The 26,026-nt window shown below is 30.7% G+C and overlaps 2 protein-coding genes across 2 annotated transcripts in view; both read left to right on the top strand.

Annotated features, from left to right (window-relative positions):
• The window catches only part of LOC138943234 (fatty acid synthase-like), a 112,626-nt gene extending 99,809 nt beyond the window's left edge, over positions 1 to 12,817 (top strand). Inside the window, exons 16-29 of the mRNA XM_070313843.1 lie at positions 3,811 to 4,018; positions 4,439 to 4,599; positions 4,926 to 5,243; positions 5,529 to 6,034; positions 6,198 to 6,502; positions 6,739 to 7,140; positions 7,237 to 8,255; positions 8,388 to 8,632; positions 8,875 to 9,568; positions 9,832 to 10,660; positions 10,868 to 11,343; positions 11,480 to 11,731; positions 12,283 to 12,534; positions 12,612 to 12,817. Of these exons, the coding sequence (XP_070169944.1) occupies positions 3,811 to 4,018; positions 4,439 to 4,599; positions 4,926 to 5,243; positions 5,529 to 6,034; positions 6,198 to 6,502; positions 6,739 to 7,140; positions 7,237 to 8,255; positions 8,388 to 8,632; positions 8,875 to 9,568; positions 9,832 to 10,660; positions 10,868 to 11,343; positions 11,480 to 11,731; positions 12,283 to 12,534; positions 12,612 to 12,704 (5,760 nt within the window). The 3' untranslated portion in view covers positions 12,705 to 12,817. The remainder of the gene's footprint in view (positions 1 to 3,810; positions 4,019 to 4,438; positions 4,600 to 4,925; positions 5,244 to 5,528; positions 6,035 to 6,197; positions 6,503 to 6,738; positions 7,141 to 7,236; positions 8,256 to 8,387; positions 8,633 to 8,874; positions 9,569 to 9,831; positions 10,661 to 10,867; positions 11,344 to 11,479; positions 11,732 to 12,282; positions 12,535 to 12,611) is intronic.
• A 3,030-nt stretch (positions 12,818 to 15,847) lies between these two features.
• LOC138943047 (aminopeptidase N-like) lies at positions 15,848 to 25,321 on the top strand. The gene is made up of 12 exons (XM_070313565.1): positions 15,848 to 16,168; positions 16,226 to 16,314; positions 18,413 to 18,859; positions 19,291 to 19,480; positions 20,017 to 20,143; positions 20,962 to 21,321; positions 21,877 to 22,157; positions 24,010 to 24,200; positions 24,374 to 24,718; positions 24,810 to 24,879; positions 24,976 to 25,074; positions 25,193 to 25,321. The coding sequence occupies exons 1-12, from the start codon at positions 15,848 to 15,850 to the stop codon at positions 25,319 to 25,321; spliced, it is 2,649 nt and encodes an 882-aa protein (XP_070169666.1).
• Positions 25,322 to 26,026: the final 705 nt, after the last annotated feature.

Genomic DNA, 26,026 nt, shown 5'->3' with positions numbered 1-26,026 from the left:
GTTGGATCTGGGTGTGCTAGGAGTGCTGCTCTAGATAGACTGTTTTTGCAATTGACAAATGCTTCTTCCATTTCTGTCGTCCATTGGATTGGTTGTTGTCCTCTCTTCTTTGGTCCTCTTAATACTTCGCTCAATGTTGCTTGGTCCTTTGCTGCTCCTGGGATGAAACGTCTGTAGAAGTTGATGGTTCCCAGAAACTGTCGCATGTGTTTGACCGTCTTTGGAGAAGGGAAGTTTTTTATTGCTTCCACCTTCTCTGGTAGCGGTACGGTGCCTTCTGCTGAGACCAGGTAGCCCAAGAATTTGACCTGTGCGGCTGCGAAGGTGCACTTGGCTGGGTTAATTCTCACCCCGTTGGTTTCTAGTCGGGTGAAAAGTTCCCTCATGTGCTTTTCGTGTTCTTTTTCTGTTGCTGATGCTACCAATATGTCATCTATGTATGCATAGCAGAAATCTAGTCCCCTTATTATTTCGTTAATGAATCTTTGGAAGGTTTGTGCTGCATTTCGAAGTCCAAACGGCATGAATTTGAATTCGTATAGTCCGAATGGCGTGGTGATTGCTGTCTTCGGCACGTCTTCTTCATGTACCGGAATTTGGTTATATGCTCTTACTAGGTCGAGCGTTGAAAAAACTTTTTTCTTGTGCAGTGTTTGCGCGAAGTCCTCTATGTGCGGTATCGGATAACTATCTGGTATTGTGCGTGTGTTCAATCTTCTATAATCTCCGCACGGTCGCCACGCTTCTTTTCCCTTGGGCACCATATGAAGTGGTGCTGACCATGGGCTTTTCGATGGCTGGATTATTCCTTCCTGCAGCAGTAGGTCGAATTCCGTCCTTGCGATGTGTAGTTTCTCTGGAGATAGTCTTCTTGGTCTGCATGCTTCTGGTTGTCCCGCGGTGGTTTGTATGTAATGGACTGTGTTGTGTTTGACTGTCTGGCTCCTTCCGTTTGGTCGCGTTATTCCTGGGTACTCTTTTATTATGCTGTCATATTTTGTTTCCCCAGCTACTGCTTTGATGGAGTTTATTTTATGGTTGCCTTTTGATCCGTGTGCCGCGAGGCCTGTTTTTCCGTCGATTAGCTTCTTATTCCTTACATCCGGTAGGAGGTGATAGTGCGATAAGAAGTCTGACCCTATTATTGGCTGAGTGACGTCGGCTATTATGAATCGCCATGGGAATGCCCTACGTAGCCCGAAGTCTGGTTGTATGGTTGTTGCTCCGTAGGTGGATATTGTTGATCCGTTTGCTGCGAATAGTTGATATGTTTCCGCCTGTTTCCGGCCTTGTGTTCTTGCCCGTGGGTAGACGCTTATGTCAGATCCGGTATCGATTAAATATCTTATTTTCGTCTTCCGGTCCGTCATATATAGGCGGCGTGGTTCTGAGCCTATGTCGCTTGCCGCCATCAGCGACTGGCTTCCTCGTTTTCCTTTTTGAACGAGCACGGGGTCGTGCATTTCTTGGCTTCTGCTCCGAAGCGTCGGTGGTAGTAGCAGATGCCTTCTCTTCTTGGTGTCCTGCTACGTTGTCGGTCTCTCGATTGGCTTCGTGGTCGTTTCCCTTGCTGTTCTCTTTGGAACTTCCTAGTCATTTTTGTGACCTGTGTTGTCAAGGCAGCGACTTGATCTCTTAATGCGTCTATTTGCGTTTCCCATGTCGTTCGTGCTGGCGTGACTACCCCTTGCATGGTTGCTACCTCCATTGGTCTATTGCCTATCTCATGTATTCTATCGGCCTGTTCTGCGACGTCTTCCAGTTTGTCTTGCGCCCTGACTGCTAAAATGGCCTGCATTTGCGTTGGCAATCGACCTAGCCATAATGTACGCAGTAGTTCGTCCGAAACCGTTATGCCGGCCAGGGTTTTGAGGTGGCGGAGAAACTGCGAGGGCTTTCTATCTCCCAGCTCTTCATGTTCGAGGAGCTGTTTGATTCTTTGATCCTGGGATGCCGTGAGTCTCTGAATTAAAGCCTTCTTTATTGCTTCGTATTTCTGTTTTAGTGGCGGCTGGGTGATGATGTCTTTGATTTCCCTGGCTTGCTTCGGCTCTATCCTCGAGAGGACGTATGCGTATCTCGTTGCGTCGTCTGTTATGTCGCATGAGATGAATGTTCCTTCCAGCTGCGCGAACCATAGCTCCGCATCCTCCGGCCAGAATGGTGGTACTCTTATGCCGATCTTGTTGACGCTCGTGCTGTCGTCGTCGACGATGCTTGTCTTCTCCGGATCCCTTGGCATCTTCCGCGTCGGTGGTCACCAGTTATGGGGATTCGTAGAGGCGTGTTCGCCTTCAGAAGATGGCGCGAGGGATAGGTCGAGCGTACAGAGGTGAAGTCAATCACGAGACTTCTTTTCTAATTGTCAATGATAAAATGTATTTATAGTATATTTACAGTTATTTGGTTTGTGGTGGCCCTGAAAAGGGCCGTTTACGGGTTAACGCGGTGTGCGTTCCCGCCAAGTGATACGCGGCTCGGCTTTGGTTACGTGGAGGGAACCGATGCGCAGTAGCTCGGGCGAGGATGGAAGAGTTGGTGTAGTCCTGGGGTGCGTATAGCCAGGCTCTTCCCGGTCCGTCCCTGTCTGCGTAGCCGCTTCCTGGGTGTTGGTCTCCCAGACACTGTCAGATTGAGTACCGCTGTCCGCTACTTCCCGTGAGGGGTATTGAGTACCGCGATGGATTCGTATTGCCGGTTGTGACTGTGTCCAACTGTCTCGATGGTGAAGTGGAGAGGCCGCTAGCGGTGATAATAGCGGTGGCGGCAGGTTCCACGGCGTCGATGGTGATGTGTATCGCCGTACCCTGATGTCCCACTGACTCAGGAAAAAGCGTGGTGGTCGGGTGAATTCCACAGGCGCCAGCTCTATCGGGTGTAGCGTCCACTCCCTGAAGCTCGTACACGTATGGTTGCCTGTAAGTCCTGGTGTCTTTTCTCCCTCACTGATGGGCTGTCGACTAGTCCCGGGTGAAGTGGGAGGCAGCTGTGGTCGAGGAAGACTCAGGTCCTGTGGTACTACAGGAGGCAGCGTAGGCTGTCGCTAATTCAAAAGAATTCGTGAGCTCGAACTGACTGACGGGCAGGAGGTCCTCTCCGCAGTCAGAGCGGGCTGCGAATTGAAGGCTTCTCGCCGTGCGCCGTCTTATAAGCCCCACTCACTGGATTTCACTTGCTGGCGCCCACTCCCGCTCGTGGCCGCCTCACGGTAAGCCTTCGTGGCTCGCGCGGTGCTCGCGCGCGGGTTTCACGTGCTCCGCGCGTGAGAATTCGTTCGCGCGTCTACCGGGTCGTTCGTGCGTAATTGTGGTGGTTTCTCGAGCCGCCACAAAAGCTTAACGTTTCTACTTTAAGAATGTATCTCCATTATTTGCTTGCGATGCATCCCTACTTCTGTAATCTGAAGGAATGTTTGGCATACTGAAAATTGCAAAGTTTGACGGAATGCACGGATGTGAAAAATTTTTTAGCAAGGCTTTATTTAATAATAATTCTTTTATTAAGCGTTATAGGAAAAAATGGTACAGGACTTTTCTGCTTAGTTTACTTAGTGCTGAGTTTACTACCCGCTCACAAATGTTGGCACAATCTTTACCAGATATCCTGTATAAATATATAAACTTTTTTTAAATTAACTTTAAGAGTAATCTGAAAGCTACTTGATAGCGCCGCGACCCTTGTATATAGGCAAAACTGATGTCAAGCCGGAAAGAATTTTTTATGTACTTGGCGTCACGACGCTACCGCGTCGCTTGATTAAGATATAAAATAATTATCGTATATTTACGATTAGTAACGATATCTCTACAGGTACAGAGCCGGCCAATAGATGTAGAATATATCTCTTTGCTACAACATATTCATTGTGACAATATAAAAGGACATTTCTACAGGGGATATATGATTGCTGGATCTAACATATCGGATAACGCAATAATTAAAATGAAACGCAACGTATGTACGAGAAGACCGATTTGTTTCATATTTTCTGGAATTGGATTTCAGTGTCTTAACATGGGTAAATAAATCACAAAAGTATCACATTACAATGGAATATTCAACAATTATTAATATGCAATATGTTTGCTCGCATTTTTGGAACATTTAACAATTTTTAATTTACACATATATTAACATTCTTAAGTATTTGTTAAAACATGAAACAAAGTTAACAAGTATATAATATCTCTCTAGTTTGCAAATTTTGTAATTTTATAAGTTACATTTATTAAGTATGATAACTAAATTTTGATTAAACTAAACTAAAATAGTAATAATAGTGTAGGAAAAATTTGTAAAATAAAGATAAACAATTTTTCAAAGATTTTATATATATATGTTTAAATCAATTAGATAAAATTATTATCTAAGACAATGTATTACACAACATTATAAAATAATGTAATTATATACGAATATTTTTTTAAAATATTGGTAGGTCGTGCTTTAATGAAGTTTCCAGCATTCATTAAAGCAGTCCAGAATTGCGATAAAATTTTGAGACCTCACGGTATATCGGTGACAGATATTCTAACAAATAAAGACAAAGATATTGTCGATAACATCGTCAATTTATTTGTAGGCCTTATTGGATTACAGGTATAAACGTATATTTATAAATAAAATATATCGTCTATATATGTTGCAGTATTCTTTTGTATTGTCTAATTCTATAATTTTTTACAAAGAGATTTATATTTAAAGATTAATATTTTATAAAAAACTAAAGTTATTTGTAAAATATAGAATTAAAATCAAAAAGAGAATCTCTGAAGGAGAGACATCTCTCAAGAAGAGACATTTCTCAAAGAGAGATTATTACATGTATATAATAATATTCAGAATTCTAAATTTATAATATTTTATAATATTATTCAACAGAAAAGTATATTAGAAAGTTGTAATAAAAATTATACGTATTACAGATCGGAATAGTTGATCTTTTAACAAGCATTGGTATCACTCCTGATATTATAATAGGTCATTCTATTGGCGAGTTGATTTGTGGATATGCCGATGGATGTTTGACGGCCGAAGAAACGATCATGTTGGCATATTATATCGGCTTAGCATTTCTTAACTCAAAAATAATAGATGGCTTAATGGCTGAAATTAATGTCGATTCTAAAATTATGAAAAATATCTGTCCATCGGATATAGATATAGCTTGTTACAATAATTCACGTAATTTTATCGTGAGTGGACCAACGACCTCTGTAAGAACATTCCTCGCTATGTTACAGGTTTGTAAAAACGCTTAGTATTAAATAATCTATCTATACACGGAAAAAGAATGTTCGCTACCATAGCTAATTTGCTAAATAAATTTCTAAACTCTAGCAAAATGATTTGCTACTGTACCTAATAAATAGGTATCACAGCTAAGATGTTCGCTGTACATATATTGTATTACGTCTGAAATCTAGTTACCACGTGCAGTTTTTAGCTGCAGCAACTAATTATTTTCCGTGTATGCTTACAATTATATGTTTAATTTCAAATAAATGATAAAGTTTATTTTTATTCAGAATGACAATATTCCTGTAAAAGAAATTTCCTTCGGACGTATACCTTTTCATAGTCGTTATGTCGAGCCCGCAAGAGTTAAACTTTTGGAATACTTGAATCAAATACTGCCACAACAAGCGTCTCCAAGCGCAAAGTGGTTGAGTGTGTTGAATGAGTATTATGAATGGTTCGGCGCATCTCCAAAGTCAAGTGTAGCCGAATATTATGCAAACTATTTGCTAGCACCGGTATTATTTTCAGAAACTCTGCGCTTTATTCCAAACGACGCAGTGACGATTGAGATAGCGCCGCACGACATTTTGCAATACATTCTTAATGATTCCTTAGAGACAACAGTGACAAATGTCGCCTTATACAGATTCTCTCACAAACCAAATATTGAAATATTTTTATACGGAATTGGTAAACTTTATAACGCAGGATTGCAGCCGCAAATCGCAAATTTATATCCTGAAGTTAAGTTTCCTGTAAGTCGTGGCACACCGATGATTTCTCACCTTATAAGGTAAATTCTACTTAGTATAACACAAGATTTTTCAGTCATATTGGTTATAGAAAAATAGTGAAATTTTATAAAGCAGAAAATTAAATTATATTATTTTTAACGACGGTAAAAGAAACGCGAACTAATATTTTATATATTGTTTGATTAATGATAATTATTGTAGATGGGATCATTCCAAAGATTGGTATACGTATCGTTATATCGGACAAAGAACAATTCACAAAGGAGAAGTAATTGTTACTATTAATGTGTTAGAAGAAGATTTTATATATATGACTGGACATGTTGTTAATGGAAGAAATTTATTACCGGCTGCAGGATATCTTTTACTTATATGGCAAATGATAGGCTGGTTAAAAAAACAAAATTATCTCGATATTCCAATTATATTTGAAGATGTCAATTTTCTACACTCGACAATATTATCAAAACAAAGTCCAGTCGATTTAACTCTTATGATCCAAACAGGTAAATAGTATAATTTAATTAATCTTGCAAATAAGAAATATACAAAAAAATAAAAAATTTTTACATAAAATATAAGTAAAAGATAAGATTGTATAAAATATAAATTGAGGTAAGATTTGTATCCAATAAATAAACCATTAGAGCAATCTATCTATAGTGTGACCCCAGATTTGAGCAGGAAATGCAATATTAGCACTAACTGCGTTTACAAGAAATTGATATCGATATTTTTACAGGTAGTGGCAAATTCGAGATAATCGAAGGAAGCAATGCTGTCGTTACTGGAACAGTACGAATTCCAATTAATATCGAAGACGAGAAAATATGTACTACATTTATTGATCGAAATGATAATGATGAAGAGAAGATGAGTACGAAAGATATCTATAAAGAATTGAAGCTTCGTGGTTATCAATATACTGGCGAATTTCGTGGATTAAAAAGCGCGTCAATTAGGGGAAAGAATGGTCATATTGTCTGGACTGACAACTGGGTAACATTTATTGACAACATGTTACAGATGATGATTTTAGGACTGGATTCGAGAAGTCTCTTCGTACCAACAAGAATTCGTAAAGTAGTAATCGACCCAGAATCTCATATGAAAAAAATTGTAAAGCTTCCAAATGAAGAAAATCGTATGTTTACAGTAATATAAATAAGCACAATATTTAGCCCAATATCATTTTTCGAAAAATATATGTATAAATTCGCGCTATTGTGTCATATTGCAGAAATCCTTGTACAAAATTATAAGCATTTAGATGCTTTGATATCCGGAGGAATTGAAGTAAGCGGCGTCGTGGCTACAGCTATATCTCGCCAACAAAGAGCGATTCATCCTATTCTTGAAGAATACAAGTTTGTTGCTTATCGGGATCTAGATGTAATGTCTTTAGAGGATACAACAAGAATGTCGGTGCATATTGCACTCGAGTGTTACAATATGATAAATGTAAAAATCATCGAATTTGTGGAGAATAGCGATCAAGTGATGCCGGAGGATTTAAATTGTTTATTTGTGAATAAAGTTCTAGATGATTTACCGCAAATTCAATCCGATATCAAACTGGTAGCAACACACGAGCGGTTCAAAGATATCGCTTTGCCTGACAATATTTCTACAATAGAATTCGATAAACTGACGAAAAATGAAAATTGTTTGATGATTCTAGGTTTCGGAATTTTAACAAAAAATAAAAACAAATTATATGAACAATTATTATCTGTCATGATGCCAAAGGGATTTCTTCTAACATTCGAAGAATTCAATGCTATCTACGACTACTCATGTCTTGATAAGTATGGGTTAAAAGTAATTTTGGAGAAACGCACCAACGATAAGACAATTATATTATTAAGGAAAATACACGATATTAATAAGAGGAATCTACAGATTGTGCATGTAAACAATTATGAATTCTCATGGATAGACAGACTTAAATCATTCATGGACAGGGAAAATGAAACTACGAGAATTATAGTCGTCGCAGAAGGGGACTTCGAATGCGGACTAATCGGTCTTGTAAATTGTTTGCGAAAAGAACCGGACGGTAAAATGATTAGAGGTGTATTCATTCAAGATAGAGATGCGCCTACTTTTTCATTGCGAGAATCGTTGTACATAAGGCAACTACAGCTGGATTTACCCATCAATGTTATACGTTCTGGTAGCATTTGGGGTTCTTACAGGCATTTTCCATTACCATTACTACAACCAAAACTCGTACAGAGTGCTTATGTTTCTCAAATGGTACGTCAAAAAGATTCAGTATATAAGAAAAATTGCAATAATGCTTTGTGATATTTTTATTTATAATGATTGAGTAATGATTTAATGTAATTTTAATAGGATTAAAATAATGATTATATTTATTTATTTTAGGTGCGAGGTAATCTCAGCACTTTTTGTTGGGTGCAAAACAGAATATCTTTGGTCAACAATAACGAGGAAAATCTGATAAGAATAGTCTATGCGTCTATCAATTTTAGAGATATCATGATAGCTAGTGGTAGACTCATTTCGACTTCTGTCGCCTCTTTCGAACAAAATAATAGCATTTTATTCGGAATGGAATTTGTTGGTTCTAATAAAAATGGACAAAGAATAATGGGATTGTGTTCAAATGGGTAAGATAGTCATACGCACAGATGTCAATTAATATATTTTTAGTAAATAAACTGTTTAACATATTTTTTTATATTTAAATTAAAGAAACTATTGATGAAGTAAAAAAATTGAAAAAATTGTTATATCTTGCAAGTTTCTTTGTATTACTTTACTACAATACATACAGAATGTTTAAGATAAAAAAGATTTTTTAAATGTAATTTTAATATAATAATATAATAATAGAAATGACTATTTTTAGTGGATTCGCAAATATTTGTAAAGCTGATAAATATCTCAGTTGGATCATACCTGATGAGTGGACGATGGAAGACGCCGCCACGGTTCCTTGCGTATATAGTACATGCTATTATGCTTTGTATTTGAGAGGTAAAGTGAAGAAAGGCGACAAAGTGTTAATTCATTCTGGTACGGGAGGCGTTGGTCAAGCAGCAATTCACCTTGCACTTTACGAAGGTTGCGAGGTGTTTACAACGGTTGGGAATATGAAGAAACGACACTTTATAAGGGAAACATTTCCTTCTATTTCCGAGGATCGTATCGGAAACTCTCAAGACACGAGTTTTGAACAAATGATTATGCAGAAGACGGAGGGTCGCGGAGTAGATATCGTATTGAATTCTTTATCTGTAGAAAAACTGCAAGCATCCATCCGTTGCTTAGCAAAAGGTGGTCGTTTCCTCGAAATTGGAAAGTTTGATATGATTTCCAATAATCCTTTAGAAATATCTGCTTTCTCAAAAAGCATTAGTTTCTACAGTATAATATTGGACAATTCTTTTTGTGCCAGACCAGAAAGTAAGATGATATTGTCGAATAAATTAATAGAAGGTTTAAAGCAAGGAGCTATCAAACCATTGTGCAGAAAAGTCTTTGAAAGAGATGAAATAGAAGCTGCGTTTAGATATATGGCTGCTGGAAAGCATATTGGCAAGGTATGATCATTTTTTGGTATATGTACAATAGAGAGTAACTAGAATTGAAATATTAAATTCTCAAAAAATATGATATATATATATATATATATATATATATATATATATTCCATAAACAAAAAATAAAGACAGTTTTTATTAATATTTAATATGAAAAACAACATACAGAGAACAAAAACTGTCTACCCTTTTTTGAGAATTTACAAAAAATAACGAACATACATTTAAGGATAAATATCCTAATAAATTAGTATTATTTGCAGATAATGATAAAAATTCATAAAGAAGATGAACTCTTGGATGCACCTATACTCGCACATCCCCGGTACTACTGCCTGGAACATAAATGCTATATCGTTTTGGGTGGTCTAGGTGGTTTTGGTCTAGAATTAATTGATTGGCTGATTTTACGTGGTGCAAAAAATCTTGTAGTGACATCGCGAACTGGAATAAGGAACGGGTATCAGCGATCAAGAGTAACATTATGGCAATCTTATGGTATAAATGTACAAATCGTTACAGCTATTGATACTTCGAGATATAAAGACTGCGAATCTATATTAAAATTTGCCGAAGAACAAGGTCCTGTGGATGCTATATTCAATCTCGCAGTAGTGTTGAAAGATGGCATATTCAAGAATCAGTCCCCGGAAATATTCGAAGAGTCTTTCGTGTCAAAGGCATGGACGACGAAAAAGATGGACGAATTATCGAGAACAATATGCACTCAGCTTCAACATTTTGTCGTTTTTTCTTCCGTTTCATGCGGAAGAGGTAACGCAGGCCAAACAAATTACGGAATGGCAAATTCCGTAATGGAAAGAATTTGTGAAAGAAGAATGAAGGAAGGTTTACATAGTTTGGCTATACAGTGGGGTGCAATTGGTGAAGTTGGGCTTGTCGCAGATATGCAAGAAAATGACGAAGAACTTGTTATTGGAGGTACATTGCAACAAACAATATCCTCTTGTTTGGACACATTAGAAATATTTTTACTACAAGATCGGCCAATCGTAAGCAGCATGGTTGTTGCTGAGAAAAAAAATTCTAACCAAGCAATGAATCCACTTGAAGCGGTTGCAAATATTATGGGTGAGTTTGTAAACAACTGTAATATAAAAAATTTGTGACGAAACATTTATAGAAAAAAAATTTTTATTCAATAATGTTATTAAAAATATATTATATTGATATAACAAAGTGCATTAAAGAAGATACAAGAAATGTAGGCTTCAATAGTTGTTAAGATAAAATAATGTTTGTTTAAAATTATATCAAAATATATAATTTTTAAAATAGGATTAACAAATATAAACATAGTTGCGCCAAACGTGATACTGGCTGAGCTAGGCATGGATTCAATGATGGCGGTAGAAATTAAACAGACATTGGCGAGAGAATTTGATATTTTATTGACAGAACAAGATATTCGAAATCTCACCTTTGCTGGACTTCGAAAAATGACAAATGCAACCGAGCAAGACAAGACGTACGATGCTACTGAAGCTGCTACAAATAATTTGGACGGTTTCGAATTATTAACACGAAAACTTAAGGATTCTGATTTCAGTCCAGATATTTATGTAGAACTTGATACAAAAAGGGAAGTTGCTGAAAACATAATATTTCTTATACCAGGAATCGACGGATCTGCAAGCGTATATAAATTGATAGAATCGGAAATTAAATCTTTGGCGATATGTTTGCAACACGGTGCACTTAATATGCCGGACGTTACTTTTTCAATAATGAAATCAGCAGCATATCTTCTGCCTGTATGTAATTATAAGATAATCTATTTGAAATCATTACTTAAATTGCTGTGTATTTAAATGATAATATTTGATTATACACACGCTCTCACTTTTTCTTTATATACTATTTTATATATGCTTATGTTTATTTTTTTAGTACATAATGGAGAAAATGGAAGATCGAAAAGAATTTTTAATAGTGGGTTATTCATTTGGATCCTTAATTGCTATTGAGTTAGCAAGATTATTAGAAGCTAAGAATTTCGTTGGACGGTTATTACTTATAGATGGAGCTCCTGATTGGTTAAAATTTTTGGTTGAATTTCATAATTATACTTCACAACAAGAACCACAAAATGCCATTCTACTTAATTTCATGAAAATGTATTTCGAATCTGACAATGAAATGGTAAGTCAATTATTGAGACCAAACTATGATTTTTTACTACGAAAACGGTTTACGTAATAGTGTTTATATACGATTAACATATATGAAAATGTATACAAAATTATTTATTAAAATATTTAAATATTCTGAATGCCTTATGCACTTTTATATGATAAAATATCTTTTATAAGGTAATATCTTATTTACATATAATACAAATTTTAGAAGCTTTGAAGGACTCGTTTAAATGGTTTTCAATGAGTAAGAAAGAATGATAATAATGATAGTATATAAGAATTATATAATATTTACAATGATTGAAATATAATGTCTATTTTTTGAGCACATGTGTAAAATGGATATCAAATTGAAACAATAATCCTTGACTACAAATTATGGCTAATAATTAAAAGATAAAATAATTTGACTTACGTTGTTCAAAACAGAAAAAGTAATTAAGTAATAAGAATATGAACATGTAGTTTGTCCGAAATGTGAAAATATAGTCTCAATTTTAAGTGTAGATTATCATTTTATTAGTATTTATATAAAATACAATATATTATTTACAGTCTGCGTTAGAGCTGAATAAGTGCAGTACATGGGAGGAAAAATTAGAATTATTTACAGCTCATTTTCCGGAGAAGACCAATGTATTAAGTGTTGAAAATCAAAAATTCTTATTTACAACAATTTACGATCATCTATTGGCTATAGAAGATTATGATATATCTTTCTTGCCACCTTTAAAATCATCTATAATACTGTTAAAACCTACACTTATGCCTATCACTTTTCCTGAAGAGGATTATGGTTTACATAAGGTAAACTTTTGATTAAAGAGTACACAAACACATTTCATCATTTTTAAGATATTTTTTACAAGAGAAATTATTTTTAGGTTACTGAAGGTGCAGTGAAAATACATTACGTACAAGGTTCTCATATTACAATGATGGGCAAAGTGGCACCATTTATTAACGAAGAATTCTAAAATAAATAGCTTTGTATCAATATTAAATTATCACTTAAAGAATATTATTGGAAGAATTATATAATCAAATATGTTTCTATTAAAAAAATATATAATATTTATAGAAATGTGAATACGTGTAAAAGTATTTGACAAAATAAAAGTTAGATGTATATATATTTGTTTATATGAATATGCTGTTTGTCCGATAATAACTGTACCACGGGTACCACTGTACAGCGGGTTTGAGGACGAGTAGGGAAGTTTTCTATCATTTTGCCATAATTAATGAGAAATTAATTTTAAAAAATTGACTAATCCGTGCGAGTATATGTACGCTAAGTTTTAGCTATCACCGGCGCACGGATTAAAATTAATATTAATCGGAAGATAAATCGTTAAAATATCCAATCAATATTCATTAACTTTCGTCCCAGTAATGGAGGAGTTGGCCATTCTATCAACAGCAGTGATGCGGCTGAATATATCATGACGATTGAGAGATCTTGGTTGTACGGTTTTTGCGGTTAATCGATTAACAAGGGAACCTCGCAAACTCGGAAATTCTGATTTTGCTGAAACTTTACAGACATGTAGGGGGGGGGGGTCAATAGATAAATTTAGAAATTTTTGATTGCTACCCAAAAACTGTTCTAATAGGTGAAAGCACCCCTCATATATAGAGCGGCTTTTTGCTTTTCTCCATATATCTCAAAAACTATTTAAGATATCAAAAAGTGTTCTATACAAAAGTATTATAGTAAAAGCAGCTCTATTTAACTCCATTAATAAACATTTGAAAACATTATTTTTTTAAAAGATTTCTGAAAAAATTTTCGTTTTAAATTATTTTTTAAAATTTTTGTTAATGTGGTTAAATAAAATTGTTTTTACCATAAAACTTTCGTGTAAAACATTTTTTGATATCTCAAATAGTTTTCGAAATATATCGAGAAAAGCAAAAAGCCGCTTTACTTTTACCCCTTAGAACCGTTTTTGGGCAACAACTGGAAATTTTTAAATTCATCTATTGACCCCCTACATGTCTGTAAAGTTTCATCAAAAACAGAATTTTCGAGTTCGCGAGATTTCCTTGTAAAAATTTGCGATACCTATTTTCCGATTAATTTTAATTTTAATTGCGCTGATGATGATTAAAAGATTAGCCGAAACGTCCGCTCTACCCTAATTTATATTACATTAAGTTGTTTTTACAATAAACTTTTATGCACCCTTAATATTGCGCTCTTATTGCTATTATATCCCATTTTTAATAGATTTTTATATTAAGAGTCTTATTCTTATATTTAATAAAGAAATGTGGTTATACACTTTTCTTCTGAATAGCATTTCTGGATAATTCAATCAGGTAATCAGTTTACATTACTTTTTATACATTATATCCAAATAGTATTTATTTATGATAAAAAAATTATTATAGATATTTAAAAATTTAGAATTTCAGATATCTTTGTCTATACGATTACATCTCCAATACATTTAATACCTTAAATATGTATTACTTTTAAGATGTCTAAAAATATATTTCTTAATAATACATTTTCTTCCTTTTATTACTTTTTTTAAGCAGCGTGAATACATAACATAATCGAAATACAGTCGAAATCTGCTATCATATCTATAAACTTTTTTATTTAATATTTTATACATTAAATATGTTCAATCATATGTTAATACTAATATAAAAATATACAGAATTTTAATAGAGAAATGTCTATTATTAAGGAAAATTATTTGCTTGGACACATTCTATCTTAAGTATGCACAAATTGTTTAATAAATTTGGTAAAAATGACGAAAATAGAAAAAGTGATAAATTAAACACTGTTTATTAGTAAAAGTATGTTAGAAAGATTAAATTCTCTCTCTCTCTCTCTCTCTCTCTCTCTCTCTCTCTCTCTCTCTCTCTCTGCAAAATATTTTTTGTTTAACAGCTTGCGTGCATTTTGAAATAAATTATCCAAAATTTATATTTTAAATATGAATTTGATTATATGCTTAGTATTTGAACTTTGATTGATCAACAAGATACGTATTAACGATTTTAGAAGTTGTTGACATAACGTACCTATTTATTGTAATGTCGTATACCAAACACTGTTAGTCTTTGATAATCTTTTGGGATGGTAAAATCGTAGAGATCACATAGATAGTAGTGCGCCGTTTTATTCCAATTAATTATCACAAAGAGACGTATACATATATCTGCATACAATTCGGTACATGTGTCTCAATATATAGGGTGAGTTATTAGAAATCAAACACTTCTATCTTCTTCCTTTTCTTCTTCTCTTTCTCTCTCTCTCATACGTGTTTAAATATCTAGACTTAAAATCTTTTTAAGATTTGTATTTATTTTACATCAGAGGTACTATCAGAAATTGATTACTATTAGAAATTGATACTACTGGCATATATTTAAGATTACATTTATTTTACATCACAGAGATTAAATATAATGTTAAAAAGGTGTTTATTTGCTATTTAATAATACATTAAAAATACAAAATAACTATATAATAACAACATATAGTTAAATATACAATATATGTTATTGTACATATAGAATAAATGTTAAAATATAAATTAGTATAAATATTAAAATATGTTGTTAAATATAATATATATATATATATTGTGATAAATATAAAAATAAGAAAAATTGAGGAAATAATTAAGAAAATAATTAATTTGATTCAATTTATTTATGAAAAGATGTATTAAAGTTTGGATACTTTTAATCTCACTAAAGTAACGACCAAACGTATATATAACATAAAATAAATAAACTAAGAATTGTATCGATCATATAGGACAGATACATGCGGAACAAAACAACGTGTAACTTTCAAAATATGTATAAAATAATATATTGAATTATATAATTTCTTTGTTGCAAATTCAATATGGTTTTCCATTAAAGCTGAAAAGTTTTCAATTTTTAAATTAATAGTTATAATTTGTTTAAATTTTCGTTATAACTAAATATAAGCTTATTTTATAAATGATATATATATATCGAAAATATTATCTCAATTAGATGAATTTGGTAAGGAAGAAAGTTCTGTGCTAAGTTTAGTTTTCTTATTTGTTCTCTTTCTAACAAAGGAATATTTCAGCAGGTATCTGAGGCAAAAATTAACATGGTATTCCTAAAACTATTGTTAAATAGCTGTTTAACATTTATTGCTGCGAAAGCTTTTCTAACTGATGCCCATATTGAATTATATGAAAAACATTTACTCAATCTTAACAATATAATATCAGAGCATTATAATGTCCAACTTACTGTACCAGATATCGAGTTAAATATTTTCTACAGCGAATGCAATATTAGCATTAAGATTCTTGTACCAACACAATATTTAACATTGTATTCAAAAAGTAAATGTATAAATGATATAATTGTGACTGATAATCCACCAAGATTTCACGTGTACAATAAGGAAATAATTGTTTATCCGGTAAAATATTTTTATAATGATACGAATGAAAGTTTCGAGATTTTTTTTATATATCAGATATCACCGGGACGTTACATTTTGAATATAAAATATGATGGTATTATTGATGATAATACGAAGCTAACAACTTTTTACAAACAGAAGTGGTAAGTATTTGTTAAAATGCTATATACAGGGTGTCCCATTTTAAAGGACCTACTCAAATATCTCAGAAACACTGCGTTAAATTGAAAAATGTTTCAAACAAAAGTTGTGTGGCTTCAAGGGGGCCATAAGATGGTGACAATAATTTGACCTTGGAAAATCATTTGAAGGTCATGTGAAGGCCAACTTTAAAATCTTAAATGGAAATCCCCACTTTTTATTTAGTATTCTTGTAGCTGATATCGAGAGCTTTCCAAAACACTATAATAAAGTATTTTTTCATTAAGTACTTTTTGAGTTATTTTACATTTTAATCTGACATATTTTGATATAAAAAATAAAATATTTCGTAAAATATTCAGTTTTCGATAATTTTACCGTAATACTTCTGTGTACAGAATAATAAGACAAATTAATTAGTGCCAAACAAAACAAATAATTGTTTAAAAAAATACATTGTAAATAATTTTCTTAAAAACAATTTTTTTTTTATACTAATTGATTTGTCTCATTATTCTGTACATAGAAGTATTACGGTAAAATTATCAAAAACTTAATATTTTACGAGGTATTTAATTTTTTATATCAAAATATGTCAGATTAAAATATAAAATAACTCAAAAAGTACTTAATAAAAAAACACTTTATTATAGTGTTTTGGAAAGCTCTCGATGTCAGCTACAAGAATACTAAAAGATGGGAGTTTCCATTTAAGATTTTAAAGTTGACCTTCACATGACCTTCAAATAATTTTCGCAGGTCAAATCATTATCACCATCTTATGGCCCACTTGAAGCCACCCATTTTTTGTTTGAAACATTTTTCGATTTAACGCAATGTTTCTGAGGTATTTGAGTGGGTCCTTTAAAATGGGACATCCTGTATATATATATATATATATATATATATATATATATATATATATATATATCATTAATTTATAAACATGATTTATTACACACATAAACATATATATACGTACACTCTTTTTGTATAAACTATATTATCTTTAATATGCAGATACATATATTATATGTATTAGGTGTACAACTTTGCTTCCGTTTTCCTATAGATGGCTTTAGCGGTAAGTAGTGGTCGAAATAAATAGATCATAGACGTCATGCAATAAACTTGGGCATCTGTCAACATAACCCCATAGAAACATTAGTCGATTTGTGTCCGCATCATAAAGTTATTCTCGATTGAAAATGTCAGTTTACGAGCCAAATTCTCGTCATTTGCGGGAGGTTTTAATTTTCTGCTTCAATATGAAGAAATCTGCGGCTGAAGCTCATCGAATGCTCTCAAATACTTATGGTGAAGCCGCTATTAGTGAAAGAAGGTGTCGTGAGTGGTTTCAACGCTTCAAGAATGGTGATTTTCACGTCGAAGACCGGCATAGCGGTGGAAGAGAGAAGGTTTTCGAAAATGCAGAATTGGAGGCATTACTTAATGAAGACTCGAGTCAAAGTCAAAAAGAATTAGCACGATCATTGGGAGTGACTTAACAAGCAATTTCAAAACGCCTAACCAGTTTTTTACAATAAAGCCTCGAATTTCGGAAAAAAAACGACGGAAGCAAAGTTGTACACCTAATATTATGAATAATCCTACGTATACATACATGTAATATATATCTTTTTGCATACATATATAAATGCATATAAATACATATATATACATATATATTAATCAGAACTTAAATTAATGGTTTTGTCATACATAAAAATATGTATGAGATAATTGATATATTATCACATTATATGTTAATATTGATTAATTGATATAACGAATTCTATTTTTTTTTTTATATTTTCTGAAATACATTTCATAATTTTCAAAAAATCGCATACATAAAATTTAGAAGTTCAAAAATATAATTTTTTATTTTAAAATAAATAAAGGAATATTTCATATTATACAATGTAGCACAAAACATTGTACTAAAATGTAATAAAAAAACATTAAAATGTTATTTTCTACCTACTATTTCTATGTCTATGAGTCTCATCTGTATATTTATTATATCTCCAATATTTCTTCGCAATAATTGAAAATTTACTGTTGCTTGATTTTTTTACATGAAATATATAATAATAGGTGGTTAATACCAACACATTTCGATGTACTTGGGGCCCGACAAGTGTTTCCATGCTTTTACGAATTATTACGAGCCACTTTTAACATTACTATAAAGCATCATCGTAACTATACGGCTTTATCAAATATGGCGGTAGAAAAACTGGAAATAAATAATGTAGGCATGGCGCTCACACACTTCAAAACTACACCTATACTGCCCCCTTATCTCATAACTGGGATAGTGACTAATTTTTATCGTAATTCTACCAAAAATATGATTACAAATGTATGGTATAGAAATTGCTCCGCAATGCACATGGTATTTGCACAAAGAGTTATTGAAAATGTTACATTGTACTTGAAAACCGAATGGAAACATCAAAGGGTAATTTCAAAAGTGAATCATGTTGCGATTCCGAATTTCCAAGACAAAAATATGGTGAATTTAGGATTAGTTCTTTATAGGTAAGCGCATATGGTTAAAAAAAATATTAATTTATTAAAATAATTATCAGAATTTAAAATTACAGTATTAAGATAGATATGTTAAATTTATTTGTAAATTTGTTTAAATAAAAACGAATATAATAATGAAAAAAAGTAAAATTTTACTTTGATATTTACAATTAGAAATTTAGAACTTATATAATTAAAAAACATTTCTTTTTCTTATAATTTACAAGTATAACTCAATGTATTATTATTTAAACAAGATTTAAGCTAGATTTTAATATTACATTTATGTACAAAATAATGATTATGTACAAATTTAATATCTTGGATAAAATATGGTGTACATGTATTAATACATCTAATATATTAAAATATATAATCTTTACATTGCAAATTTTCTGTATAAAGAAACATACTTAAAAACTATTTTTCATCATTTTCAGAGAGGAAGATGTTATCTACGATGAAAAGTTAGATTCCGCTGCACGTAAAATTGATGTTGTCCGCGTAATAGGATATAAAGTGCTACAAGAATGGGTTCATAATGTTTATAAATTAGTTTGGGCATCAAAAAAATCATTTTGGTTTAACGATTGTCTTATTAGATTTTTGGGAACATATACTGTCCATAAGGTTACTTCAAAGTATTTTATGCGCTAATTGTTGCATTCGTAAACAAAACAGTATTTTAAGATATATGTGTGTTGCATGCTCTTTATATAACATAATTTCAAATCTTTTATATAAAACATACATATACTTTTATATACATCAATTCTCCTACAAAAATTTAGACGTTTTACAAAAAAAAAAAAAAAAATTCTAGGAAAACTAATTTTACATGTAAATATTCGACATACATATCGAGACAATATCAAATATTTTTCTATATTTTTATAATTTATTTTGTTAAAAACGCTATGCTAATCTTAATAAAAAGTTTTAAATATTATTATAAAATTTAAATTTAAATTATTACTTGAAAAACAATACGTTCATATCTATGCAGTAAATACTGTCATGTATATTATTGTTTGTAATATAATTTTAAAATAATTTCAAGAGTATCTTTAATGAAAAAATTATAACACACATTATTCTAAAGAATGTGAGCATTTTTTGCTATTCCATATTGATATTTATAATTATTGCAAAACCTCTTTTTATAGATTCTCCCAAAATACCGGATAATGGATTTATTCGTGATACAATCTCATCACGAACTCCTTGATTTTGATACTTCTTATAATACGTCTACATTCAACAGTTTTTTTGAATTTCCCTGTTGCATTAAAGGTATAATTGAGAGTTGTCCGTTCTGTGAACATAAATGTTATAAAAAAATAAGAAAAGCTAGTGATGAAGAAACTTAATTAAATTTTAATCATACATATATTACCCTTATTATAATTAATGTATATTATGGATATATTTAAATATGTATTCCTTTATTCGTATTTAAATACATATATTTATTGCGTATATACCATATATTATAAATTACTTTGCTAGCAAATCAGATATGTTCACAAACGAATGCAGTAATTACTTTATGTCAAATATGATAAATTACATATATGTATATACGTAATAAATGACAAATAATTAATCTGACTTTTTATGGTATAAATTATTGCAGCATTTATTATGTTGCGAATGTTACAAAACGTACTTTCTGAAAAAATATTTTGGAACGGTATGCATACATATATAATTAACAAGTGAGTAATACTAACGTTATACTATAATAGTTACTGTATTATAAAGACAACTAAATATGTTAAATATAATAAGTATAAATTATTGTGCTTCGTAGTCCACAATTCCGTTTACAGAATATAATTGGAATTTTATTATTTTCGACTTATACATCCATTCATCTTTCACAATGTTAATTCTGCTATTTCTAAATAAATTTTAGCTTGAAATTAATAAATTTTTATCAAAATTAAATGATATGATATATGATAATAATTAATAAGCAAGAGAAATGTAAAATATATATTTAAATTAATATAAAACAATTTTATACATTCTGTTAATGTTATTCCTTTATAATTTCTTCAAAACATATTTATATTGATGTTAAAAACTTTGTGACTTTAGCGATTTAGATTATAAAAATTTGGTGAGATCTTTGAATAAGAGTATGGATGACAAACAGCTTGATACAATTAGTGTACACAAGTCAGAATTATTGAATATGATTCATATAATAGATCCATGGACAAAGCAAAAGCATTATCCTACTATAATTGTCAAGCGAGATTATGATCATCCTTACAGCAAGATGGTGTTAATAGGAAATTATAATCCATCACATCATTATTGCATACCTCTGACATATACTATACAGAAAGATCTCAATTTTAACGATACTGTACCTCGATATTGGCTAAACAAAACGGAGCCTTATTTAACTGATATAAAATTTGGAGAAGATGGTTGGGTGATATTCAACATACAACAAATTGGTAAATATTGATCAGTTTCTTTTTCATTATTTTTTTATGTGTTTTATATAATTTTTACTCTTTATATTATTTTATTCGTATTATTTCATAAAATTTAAAATATTCTACTTATTATATAAATATAATAATTTACTGTAAATTATATTTTAAATACTATTTATACAATAATGAATAACAAGTTATTTGGATTTTTATAAATATCTATTTGTATATAATAATTCTAATATTTTCTCGTAATAAATTACGTTTGCACATATACATATATGTATATGAATTAATTCATTTTTTAGCATTATGTACTAAATCATATGGTCTCATATGACAATATGACCGATTAATTGTCTTACAATCAAACTGTTAACAATTTAATTCCTTTGATAATATATACAAATATTTGTTTATTAACAAAATATATGAATAATTTTCTATCGACACAAACAATCTCTCTTTGTAGAATACAATAATATTTGTGCTGTTACAAGTGTGTTTCAAAATACTACAAAAAAATGAAAATTGACACATAATTCTGATTTTTAATTTATATGTTGTTTACAGGATATTATCGAGTCAATTACGATTTCGATAATTGGAAAAAAATTGCAAGTTATCTAGCCTCTAAGAATTATGTAAAAATACACGTTCTCAATCGTGCTCAAATTATCGATGACGCTTTTCACTTTATGATAACGAAACAACTCGATTCTTCCATATTCTGGAACATTATAAAATATCTAGAACAAGAAACAGATTTTGTGGCATGGTATCCTATGTTTAAAGCTCTGGAATACATGTCGAGTGTCTTTCCACTTCTAGGGGAAGAAACTAATAAAATTAAGGTAGATATTAATAGATTTCTTGTCAATTTATATATTAATTAATATTATGTATAATTAATATTGTGTACATAATATTTTGCCGTTTAAATTCGTAAACATTTCGTAAAAATTGAAGCATATCTGAATTATCTTATAATATTAGGTGTACAATTTTGCTTCCGCCGTTTTTTTTCCGAAATTCGAGGCTTTATTGTAAAAAACTGGTTATACATTTATGATTAAAAGTATTGTCCACTCCCAATGATCGTGCCAATTCTTTTTGACTTTGACTCGAGTCTTCATTAAGTAATGCTTCCAATTCTGCATCTTCGAAAACCTTTCTTTCTTCCACCGCTATGCCGGTCTTCGACGTGAAAATCACCGTTCTTAAAGCGTTGAAACCACTCACGACACGTTCTTTCGCTAATAGCGGCTTCACCATAAGTATTTGAGAGCATTCGATGAGCCTCAACCGCAGATTTCTTCATATTGAAGCAGAAAATTAAAACCTCCCGCAAATGACGAGAATTTGGCTCGTAAACTGACATTTTCAATCGAGAATAACTTTATGATGCAGACACAAATCGACTAATGTTTCTATGGGGTTATGTTGACAGATGCCCAAGTTTATCGCATGACGTCTATAATCTATTTATTTCGACCACTACTTACCGCTAAAGCCATCTATAGGAAAACGGCGGAAGCAAAGTTGTACACCTAATAAATATAATCAAGATTTTTATATAATTTATAAAAATTTTGTATAAAACTGTAAAATAAACATTTCATATGCATCAATTTAATATTAACGTTTGAATGTTTCAACAACATAATACAGATAAAAACACAAATTTACTTATGACAAAATCTTAAATATTAAAATTAAAGATACAGAACAAAGCAAACAAGAACAATTATTTTACATACATTAAATTAGAAATTGAGATAGAAAAGAAATAATTATTTATGATTTATCATCTTGCACGCACTTGACATTCGTCATTTAACTATATGCCATCATTTATTGTATTAATTTTTTACTATAAAAGAAATGCAATGAAAAAATGGAAAGTATAGTAATACGTAATTATATATGTTTTTAGCAATATTATACATTATTACACGTTTTATGCAAAGATGAAAAAATTTATTATCAAAAAAAGAGTATAATATATTGTATAATAGATTATTTATTATTCTCAAAAACTTTTAATAAGTTTCATATTAGCTCATATAATCACTATTTAGATGTAAAAAGATTAACAATTTACCATCTTTAACCTATATCGTCATTTTACCTCTATACAATTTTTTTTATAGTGACAAAAATATTAGTTTTATTTTTAAACGATAATGGGTAAAGTAATCTGATTCTGGCGGTGGGGATGGAATCTTTCTTATGCATATATTCTAATATTTTTTTGATGTACTGAATCATTATCAAACATTTGTTTCAATGATATGATAAAAAAATAGCGAAAATCGCATTCAAATTAGCGGATTTGCAAAAATCTGAATCCAAGAATATATAACATTTTCTTATCTTCTCTTTCTCTCTTTCTACTATCTCCTACTTTACCCTCCCCACTTCTCTTATTTAATCTAACATTATTTATCTTAATATAAAAAACCAGCCCAACAATATAACATCACTCAACCTAATCCAACACAATTAAATCTATTCGAAGACTAACTGAAGAAAGATTCCATCACCATGGCCAAAATCAGATTACCCATTGTCCTTTCATTTTATATTTAATTTAATTTTTATTATTTAATTTTATTTAATTTTAAATATATATCCTATTATTAAATATAATTATAAAATATAAAGTTTATTTTATTTATCGTTTTTTTTTTTTTTTTTTTTTAGATAAGAATGCAAAGTATTTTATATAAGGTGCTTCAAGAACTTGTATACGAAGAAATTTCTAATGAGGAGGATTTTAGAAAACGTTTAAGACAAGAGGCTGCAAAATGGGCGTGTTTTTTTGGTGATCGGATATGCAAAGACACAGCTAATCTTAATTTAAAACGACATCTCGCAAATCCCCAAGAAAACAAGTATTTTTTTCTCATATATTTAGTCCTTTTTAATCCAATTTTCATCTAAATATTTCATGCCATGACTTTCTTATAAATATTTCATCCTATGTTTAATAGATTGCTTGGCCAAAATATAAAAGCAAGATATGCTAAACATTTAACAAAATTTTATTTTGTTTGATCTCGTATAGACTCTTGCCGTGGTGGAAAGAATGGACATATTGTAATGGTTTAAAATTTATATCCCATTCTCATATTATAAGTTACGAAAACTCTACTTGGTGGGCAGTGCATCGTATGGGGAAGGAAAAATTTAAAACTAAAGTTTTAGAATTTCTGGCTTGCCCTGAGCATCCAGATTTTATAATAGACTATCTAAATATGATAGGAAATAATAGTGAAACATCGATTATGTTGCTAAAAGATTTTCGCGATCAAGATTATATTAACTGTTTTCTTCTTACTATTGCGAAATATGCGAGGAAAGATAAAGTACTTAACTTTATATTAAACAAATTTAAGGAAATAAAACCAAAGTAATTTGACAATTTTCTCATAAATATATTATTCATAAATTTATGTGTACGTTATATATGTATATATATCTACTATTACGTTTTCTCATAGGAAAATCAGTAGGGTTGTAACATTGACAGTTCTTATAAATCATTTATATTCTAAGGAACAACTCAAACAGGTAAAAATTGTATACGCTTTGAAATATGATTCTTATGGTGCAAGAGATAAAACTATTATTTAAAGTTGATAAACATCAAAATAATCTGTTTTACAGATGAACAAGTTTCTAACTGAAAATTTTGAGAAATTTAGAAATTATACAATAAGGAAAATACAAGAAAATTTGCAAGGGCCTTTAGATAATATTCTCGAGGTAAATTTTATAAATACAATTACTAAAATGTACTCGATTATTAATCGTTTATTTAATTTTATTTTCATTTGCATAAAACATGTTTATTACAGTGTTGTGTAAAAACTATCTATTTTAGATTAATGCGGAAATGATAAGACAAATGATAAAAGAGGAAAAACAAAATAAAATAATTCAAAGCAAGCTAGATATACGTTCTCATCAAATTGAATCTCAGATAAAGTATCTTGACAATTTAGTACTATAGTTATTTAATGAAAACTGATAATAGTATTATATATCTATCTCAGTATAAATATATCTGTTTAGTAAATATTTTTTTATACGCCACTTAATATTTTAATTTTATATGTTTATTGTTAGGTGCATTAATGATACTCGATCGCATTAACAAATATATTTCATGCAGTTTACAGATTTTCTTATCGTTCGGCAATCCTGAGATATTTAAATGATAAAATTAATTATGTTAAATAAGAAAGTATGATTCTTCAATATGCAGATTAATATACTCTGTAAATATTATAAAAACAAATTTGTTGCCTGAATATGAATAATACGATCATTAATGTATCGAAATGTACTTTACTCGAAAACTATTTTAAATTAAGTTTTGGTTTTTGTCTTTAACTTTTTTCATATCTGTAATATTCTCTAATACTTATATATTTATTTTAATATTTTTTATTACTTTTACTAATAATATATGTAGATTAATACATGTATTTTAATGTTGTATTTATAATTAATCATTAATATACATACATTAATACTTGTATGTTAATATGTAATATATATATACATATATATAGGGCGACACTTTACGTGAGCCACCCTGCATATATTTATTTATTTACATATAAAATAGATAGTCACTTTAAGAACACTTGGTACATATTGCATTATTAAATTGTCAATGAAATACTTTGAATAAGCGTTTGATTGATTAATC

Source organism: Polyergus mexicanus, unplaced genomic scaffold (assembly GCF_030449975.1).
Source record: "Polyergus mexicanus isolate NDT 795.1 unplaced genomic scaffold, iyPolMexi1.0 SCAF_25, whole genome shotgun sequence".
Taxonomy (NCBI): domain Eukaryota; kingdom Metazoa; phylum Arthropoda; class Insecta; order Hymenoptera; family Formicidae; genus Polyergus; species Polyergus mexicanus.
The sequence above is the reverse complement of the archived record's forward strand: the minus strand, read 5'-3'. Positions and strand labels throughout refer to the sequence as shown.